The sequence below is a fragment of the Danio aesculapii genome, chromosome 25 (assembly GCF_903798145.1).
Source record: "Danio aesculapii chromosome 25, fDanAes4.1, whole genome shotgun sequence".
NCBI classification, from domain to species: domain Eukaryota; kingdom Metazoa; phylum Chordata; class Actinopteri; order Cypriniformes; family Danionidae; genus Danio; species Danio aesculapii.
In genome coordinates this window covers 36,057,838-36,067,114 of record NC_079459.1, presented here as the reverse complement: position 1 = coordinate 36,067,114, position 9,277 = coordinate 36,057,838, and the positions used below count along the sequence as shown (strand labels likewise).

General features: G+C 38.8%; 1 protein-coding gene across 1 annotated transcript in view; it reads right to left on the bottom strand.

Annotated features, from left to right (window-relative positions):
- Positions 1–9,277, bottom strand: part of LOC130219228 (neuronal acetylcholine receptor subunit alpha-7) — a 40,033-nt gene extending 30,756 nt beyond the window's left edge. The window contains exons 1-4 of the mRNA XM_056451544.1: positions 9,181–9,277; positions 7,713–7,850; positions 6,429–6,568; positions 606–650 (exon numbers count right to left, since the gene is read on the bottom strand). Coding sequence (XP_056307519.1) covers positions 606–650; positions 6,429–6,568; positions 7,713–7,850; positions 9,181–9,277 — 420 coding nt within the window. The remainder of the gene's footprint in view (positions 1–605; positions 651–6,428; positions 6,569–7,712; positions 7,851–9,180) is intronic.

The following is a 9,277-nucleotide window of genomic DNA, read 5'->3' as shown; positions in this document are numbered from 1 at the left end:
AACCCACGCCAACACGGGGAGAACATGCAAACTCCACACAGAAACACCAACTGACCCAGCCGAGGCTCAAACCAGCGACCTTCTTGCTGTGAGGCCACAGTGCTAACCACTGAGCCACCAAGCCACCCATTATTAATTTCATTCATTATAAGATAATATAAAGGAAACTGAATTTAAATAATAATATAATATAATATAATATAGTATGACATAATATAATAACATAATATAACATAACATAACATAATATAGTATAATATAATATAACATAATATAATATAATAATAAAAAATAATATAACATAATACAATAAAACATAACATAATATAATATAACATAATATAATATAACATAATATAATATAACATAATATAACATAACATAACATAATATAATAATATAAAATAATATAACATAATATAACATAATAATATAATATAACACAACATAACATAATAATATAATATAATATAATATAGTGACATAACTGCAGCATTTGTGTGCAGAAGAGAAGCACTTATATAATCTTATTGATAATCAAATGTTTAATAATCCATTACACTTTTGACTGCTGCATCTTTATAAAGTGTGAACTCTTCTCTTACCAGCTGGAGCCAGATGTTTGTTGTCAAGACCTGGTTCTTCTCATCCTGAAAATGAAACAGACGAGAACAGACGTCATTTTACAGGCCATAAAGAACTGGAGATCCTCTATACACGTCAGTGCATTCAAACTTCAAAACTCACGTTTACTTACGTCAGGCCATGGTGATGATCATTAACTATTTGATCCTGAGCTCATGAAGGCAGAACATCAGTAGCAAACAGACAATCACATGCCTCCAAACATAAAGATACTGCGATCGACTTATTGCGAGAGAAAGTTAACATGATTCACTGCCAAAGATTAAAATGTCTTGAAAATATGAAGAACTTGTGGAATATCTTTTATATAAATAATATAAAAAATATATATGTAAAATAAACAAATATTATAATGATAATACAAAAAAAATATATACTAATATCAGACAATATGATATTATACTTTATAGTATATTATGAGCTTCAATTAGGAGAAAAAAGAAACAAAAGGAGTTCATATATTGAGTCATGTGTCACTTTGCTCACAGTTGATTGGCTGAATCTTGGTTTGTGGAAACCAGAACATAACTTGAACATAAAGAAAATATAACCTGAACATAAACAGAATATAAACTAAATTTATCCTTAGCATAACAAGAGCATAACCAGAACATAAAAGAACATATCCTCAACATAACCATAATATATATTAAACATAACCAGAACATAAATAGAACATTTTCTAAACATAACCATAACATATCCTGAACATAACCAAATGAAACCAGATGATAACCTGAACATAACCAGAATATAAAGAAAACATATCCTGAACATAAACAAACATAACCAGATAATAATCTGAACATAACCAGAACATATCCTGAACCTAACTTGATCATAATACAAACATAACAGAACATAAAAAACATAACCAGAACATATCCCTAACATAACCAGAGCATAAAGAGACCATACCCTCAACATAGCCATAATATACCCTGCACATAACAAGAACATATCCTGAACATAACCACCACACAAATAAACATAACCACATCATAACCTGAGCATAACAAGAACATACACAAACCATATCCTCAACTTAACCAGAATATACCCTGAACATAAAGAGAACACGTGAACATAACCAGAACATAACATGAACATATCCTAAACAACCATTCTATATATATTCTAAACATATCCAAAACATAGCCTGAACATAAGCAGAACATAACCAAAACATAGTATGAACATAACCAAAACATAAAGAGAATAAGTCATCAACATAACCATAATATATTCTGAACATAACCAAAACATAGCCTGAACATAACCAGAATATATCATGAACATATCCACAGCAAAAACAAACATAACCATATGACAACCTGACCATAACTAGAACATAAAGAGAACAGATTGTGAACATATCCGAAACATAACCAGAACATATCCTAAACATAACCATTATATATATTCTAAACCATATATATAACTAAAACATATCCTGAACATAAACAGAACATACCCTGAACACAACCAGAATATATCCTAAACATATCCTGAACATAACCAGACTATATCCTAAACACAACCACAACATAAACATAACCATATGTCAACCTGACCATAACCAGAGCATAAAGAACAGATCATGAACATAACCAGAACATATCCTAAACATAACCATTATATATACTCTAAACCTAACTAAAACATAGCCTGAACATAAACAGAACATAACCAAAACATACCCTAAACACAACCAGAATATATCCTAAACATATCCTAAACATAACCATTATATATATTCTAAAGATAACCAAAACATAGTCTGAACATAACCAGAATATAGTCTGAACATAACCACAGCATAAACAAACATAACCAGATGACAACCTGACCATAACCAGAAGATAAAGAGAACAGATCCTGAACATAAACAGAACATATCCTAAACAACCATTACATATATATATTCCAAAGATAACCAAAACATAGCCTGAACATAACCAGAATATAACCAAAAACACACTCTGAACATAACCAGAATATATCCTAAACATAGCCTGAACATAACCACAACATAAATAAAACATAGCCTGAACATAACCAGAATATATCCTGAACATAACCACAACATAACCAAATATAACTAGATGATAACCTAAACAAAACCAGAATATAAAGAAAACATATCCTGAACATAAAGAGATAATCTGAACATAACCAGAACATATCCTGAACATAACCACAACATAAACATAATCAGATAGTAAGCTAAACATAACCAGAACATTAAAATAACCTATTCTGAACATAACCTGCCCTGAAGCAGGTATGCCTCAGCATAAGATTATTACCATAGGTGGTAAAGAGCAATTCAATTTCAATGTAAATTTACCAGGCTAACCAGCTAACCCGGCTTCATGGAACAGGCCCCGGAGCTTTACTCTTGTGAACCAGGTGTGCTGTTTCTGCTGGATGTTTCAGTAAAAAGCAGATTTCGCCCTGACGTGAGCAGGTGGAGGCATCAGGTGGGTTTTTGGGACAGAGATTGAAAACTGAAATAATAAAAAATGAAGGATCAGCTCAGCCGGATCACTGCCTCTGAAATCTGCATCCCCAGATCAGATCAGCAATTATAAATACAGAAACAACATCTGCAGGAGATCCAGGCTCGGTTTGTCAAATATCTGCGGATGAGAAACAGACATGCTCTTTCTCTAAACGGATTTGAGTCTTTCTTTATCCAACAGAGACCTTCCTGTGTGGAGATATCCTTAAAGGGACAGTACGCCAAAATGTGTTTATTCTCTCTCAAGTGGTTTCAAAGCTTTATTTCTTACTGTAACCATCGACTTCCATAGGAAAAACACATATGATGGAAGTCAATGGTGACAGGTTTTCATTCATTCATTTTCCTTTGGCTTAGTCCCTTTATTCATCAGGGGTCGCCACAGTGGAATGAACTGCATATGTTTTACACAGTAGATGCCCTTCCAGCCGCAACCCAGAACTGGGAAACCCCCATACATACTCATTCACACACTACGGTCAGTTTAGTTCATCAATTCCTGTGTGGGAAACCGGAGCACCCGGAGGAAACCCACACCAACACGGGGAGAACATGCAAACTCCACACAGAAATGCCAACTGCCCTAGCTGGAACTCGAACCAGTGACCTTCTTGCTGTGAAGCGACAGCACTACCCACTGCGGCATCGTGTCGCCCTATAGATTTTCAGCATTCTTCAAAATATCTTCTTTTTTGTTCAACAGAAGAAAGAAACTGATAAAGGTTTTAGACAAGGATGAGAGGATTTTCATTTTTAGGAGAGCTGTGCCTTTCTGACGTCACATCAGCATCACTACTGTTGTGTGTGACAAACAAATGTAATAAATAAATAAATATTAAATCACTTTTATATGTGGAGCATGAATTGATGTGAACACACACACACACACACAGCTGCTGAATCACATCACATCTGACTGTGTGTCTGTGTGTGAATCAGCTGAAGACATCTGCCATAAATACACACACACACACACACACACACACACACACACACACACACACACACACATAGATATACACTTACTGGCCACTTTATTAGGTACACCTGTCCTACTGCTTGTTAACGCAAATTTCTAATCAGCCAATCACATGGCTGCAGCTCAATTTATTTAGGCATGTAGACATGATCAAGACGATCTGCTGCAGGTCAAAGCGAGCACCAGAATGAGGAAGAAAGGGGATTTAAGAGACTTTGAACATGGCATGGTTGTTGGTGCCAGACGGGCTGCTCTGAGTATTTCAGAAACTGCTGATCTACTGGGATTTTCAAGCACAACCATCTCTAGGGTTTACAGAGAATGGTCCGACAAAGAGGAAATATCCAGTGAGCGGCAGTTCTGTGGGCGCAAATGCCTTGTTGATGCCAGAGGTCAGAGGAGAATGGCCAGACTGGTTCCAGCTAATAGAAAGGCAACAGTAACTCAAATAAGCACTCGTTACAACCGAGGTCTGCAGAAGACCATCTCTGAACACACAACACGTCCAACCTTGAGACGGATGGGCTACAGCAGCAGAAGACCACACCGGGTGCCGCTCCTGTCAGCTAAGAACAGGAAACTGAGGCTACAATTCACACAGGCTCACCAAAACTGGACAATAGAAGATTGGAGAAACGTTGCCTGGTCTGATGAGTCTCCATTTCTGCTGACACATTCGGATGGTCGGGGCAGAATTTGGCATCAACAACATGAAAGCATGGATCCATCCTGCCTTGTATCAGCGGTTCAGGCTGCTGGTGGTGGAGTAATGGTGTGGGGGAGATTTTCTTGGCACACTTTGGCTCCATTAGTACCAACTGAGCATCAACACCACAGCCTACCTGAGTATTGTTGCTGACCATGTCCATCCCTTTATGAGCACAGTGTCTCCATCTTCTGATGGCTACTTCCAGCAGGATAACGCACCATGTCATAAAGCGTGAATCATCTCAGACTGGTTTCTTGAACATGACAATGAGTTCACTGTACTCAAATGGCCTCCACAGTCACCAGAGCTCAATCCAATAGAGCACCTTTGGGATGTGGTGGAACGGGAGATTGGCATCATGGATGTGCAGCCGACAAATCTGCAGCAACTGTGTGATGCTATCATGTCAATATGGAGCAAAATCTCTGAGCAATATTTCCAGTAGCTTGTTGAATCTACACCACGAAGGATTAAAGCAGTTCTGAAGGCAAAAGCCCGGTACTAGTGAGGTGTACCTAATAAAGTGGCCGGTGAGTGTACTATATATAATCTTATAAAGGTTTTTGTGAATTGTGGGGACTTTCCATTGGCTTCTGTGTCTATTAGTCTTTATTTATTGCTTTAAGTCTGCTGAATGCTTGAATCTGATTGGCTGATGAGCACTCTAAGGTGTTTGGTTATTGTCAGATAAAAGCACATCTAAAGTAGTTCCGGCAGGTTTAGAGCGCATTACAGCTCCATATCACTCCGCTGAATGATTAGAGTTCTTTCACAGCTACAACACTCAGAACTCACATCAGAACACAACAGAAGGCTTTGGGTCGTCTTCATTGTGAGTGTGTTTGTGTGGTCTGAGGAAGCATACAGTGTGTTTGTGAATGGTGTGTGCGTGTGTGTGTGTGTGTGTGTGTGTGTGTGTGTGTGTGGTACTCAGTCCAGCTCTCGTCTTGATTGTGTATGAGTTCAGCTCATTAATATTGGCTGCGAGTCTGAGTTTAAAGAGCTTCACTAATATGATAATGATGTATGAGCTTTACACACCACTGCAACACACTCACGTTCACTCTGTGTGTGTATGAGAGAGAGAGAGAGTCTGCGTTTGTTTGTGTAAGAGGGAGTCTGTGTGTTAGTGTGTGCGAGTATTTGAGAGAGTCTGTGTGTTAGTGTGTGTGAGACTGTGTGTGTGTGTGCAAGTGTTTGAGAAAGAGAGAGTCTGTGTGTGTTTGTGAGAGAGAGAGAGTGTATGTTTGTGCATGTGTGTCGGTGCATGTGAGATTGCGAGTGTGTGTGTGTGTGTGTGTGTGTGTGAGAGACAGAGAGAGAAAAAGAAAGAGTCTGTGTTTATGAGTGTGAGAAAGAGTGTATATTTGTGCATGTGTGTGTTTGTGTTGTTGTGTGTGAGTGAGAATGTATGTGTGTGAAAGAGGGTGTGTGTGTTTATACACTATATGTATGATCATGTGTGTGAGAGACGGGGTGTGTATGAGTGAATGTGTTTATGTGTGTGAGAGAGAGAGAATGTAAGAGTGTATTCTTGTGTTTTTGTGTGTGTGTGTGTGTGTGTGACTGACCACGTCCATGATCTGCATGAGGCTGAAGCTGAAGTGTACGGTCAGCGAATGAGAGTCGTTATAAACGGGTCTCTCTAGAGGATTATAGTTCTTCATCAGGTCTCTGTAGAGCCGCCGCTGGTGCTCACCCTGAAGAGACACTGACACACACACACACACACACACACACACACACACACACACACACACACACAAATATATAAATACAAACACACACACACGCATAAACAAATACATAACACACACATATACATACACACATACATATACACACATACATATACACACATACATACATACATATACACACATACATACATACATACATACATATATATATATATATATATATATATACATATATATATATACACACACATATACACACACACAAATACACAAACATACAGACACACACAGACAAATAAAAAACACTGACACAAAACATATATACAAACACACAAGCAGACGTACACATACATACAAACACACACATAAACATAACATATATACACCAATAAACACACACAGACACATAAACATATATACAAACACACACACACAAATATAACATATGCCAAGAAAAATACACACAAAACATAACATATATATACAAACACACACACACACACACACACACACACAGAAAGAGAAACATTACACAAATCATAAAATATATATTAAACTGTACTATACTATAACATGGGTTAAAAACGAAGCAGTTTTTACTATAAATTACTTTAGTACTTTTCTCCTGTTAAATGCTCATTATTATTAACTTTTATCTACATTTTTATTTCAAGATTTTGGTTTAATTAATTCAATTAAATTGTAATTACGCTACTTTTTAACCCAGCGCTTGGGTTTGTTCATATTCGACTCAAACATTGGATAAGGACAGCCCATCATTTACTTAGACTGTATAACGTATTTTATATAAGAAATAAATATAATTACAATAATCGGTAACCGAAAAAAAATAATTACTAAAATAAATGATAGGATATTTAATCATTTAACATATATATTTTAATAAGTAATCTAATTAAACACATCAAATAGTGCTTTCCACTCACAAAAAAAACAATAAACTGCTAAATTTACCACATATATGCTTTACCATGGTAGAATTACGCTTAAAACAAACACAGCTTGAATGAATTGTCCATCAAGCGACTGCCGTGTAAAGAGTCTAGTAACAGCACACAGAAACACACAACAAACTCAACTACAGATCAAACTGAAGACATTGAAGGGCGGTGAATGAAGCGTCCGGTACCGTACCGTGCAGGAGCAGCGCCGCGCTCAGCAGAGCCAGCAGAGTCCCGCCGGAGCCCATCACCGACACACCGGCACCGAGAGAGCACGAGTGACCGAAGGAGACACGAGAAACACCAACACACACGCGCTCTCTGACGAAAACTGCCGCGCACCGGGAACGCGCGCGTGCACAAGCTCGCTCGCTCGCTCTCTCTCTCTCTCTCTCTCTCTCTCTCTCTCTCTCCGTGTGTGTGTGTGTGTCTCTTTCTCTGTGTTTGAGTAAATGAGAGTGTGTGACTAAATGAGTGTGTTTGTACTTGTTTATCTACACTTGTGAGGTCTCAATTGTCTTCACTTAGGCTATATAGTGAGATAACAAACCAAGCCACTAGTGTTGACATTTCACTGCTCCTCACTAATTAAAAGTGCTTATAAATCGACCAGATGAGTTAGGATTAGGGTATATAGACAATATCCTTTAAAAGATCGTTCACCAAAATATGAAATTATACTCACTATTTACTGGGCTTGGACAATATAACTAAAACTCCTGGTTTTAAAGCTCAATAATTGTTCAGTACTGTGTAGTTCCTTCTCAGTACAGCATCAGTTGGTCCTGGGAATGACAGACACGAGTCCTGCCCAGCGGCCAGAGGGATTTTGAGTCATTCTTCTTCAGAATAGTGTTCAGATCACTACATGAAGCTGCTGGAGACTCATAGAGTGCTCAATAATGTTTAGATCTGGGTACTGTGTGGGCCATGAGAGATGTTCACTATCATGTTCATCAAACCATTCTGTCTCCGGTCTTGCTGTGTGTATTGGTGCATTATCATCCTGATACACACCACCACCCTCAGGATACAGTGTTTCACTCATTGGGTCACATGGTCCTCCAGAATCATTGAGTAGTACTTGGAAGTGACCCAGCGCCCATTTAGCACATGTATTAGCCTATAGGGAATGCCATGATATTGAGCCCAAACCATCACTGATCCCCTCCATGCTTCACTCTGCGCATGATACAATCTGGGTGCTGTGCCTCTTCGGGGCTTCTCCACACCATAACTTTCCCAGATAGTGAAGGTGGACTCACCAGAGTGATTGAGTAGTGACCCAGCGCTTATCTAGCACCAATATTGCCCTAGGGAATGCCATGATATTAAACACAAACCATCACTGATCTGCGCATGTGTAACCCCGCCGGTCCTACATCACCCAACCCGCTCCGAGCTGGGATCAAACCGGCGACCTTCTGCATGGGAGTCGGTTGCTCTACCAAGGCCAAGACCATAGCGTCTGTCGCTAGAGCACCTTTAGAGGTCAGAGGAGTGAGGTTTACCCAGCACTTCACTAGCTGGCCTCCATTACACACGCTTCACTCTGGGCATCAACAGTTTGGGTGGGACGCTTCTGTGGGGCTTCTCCACACCATAACTCTCCCGGATGTGACAGTAAAGGAGGACTCATCAGAGAACAATACATGTTTCACCTTGTCCACAGCACAAGATTTCCACCGCTGGCACCACTGAAACCCAGGTTTGGCATTGGCACGGGTGAGCAAAGGTTTGGCTATAGCTGCCGGCCAT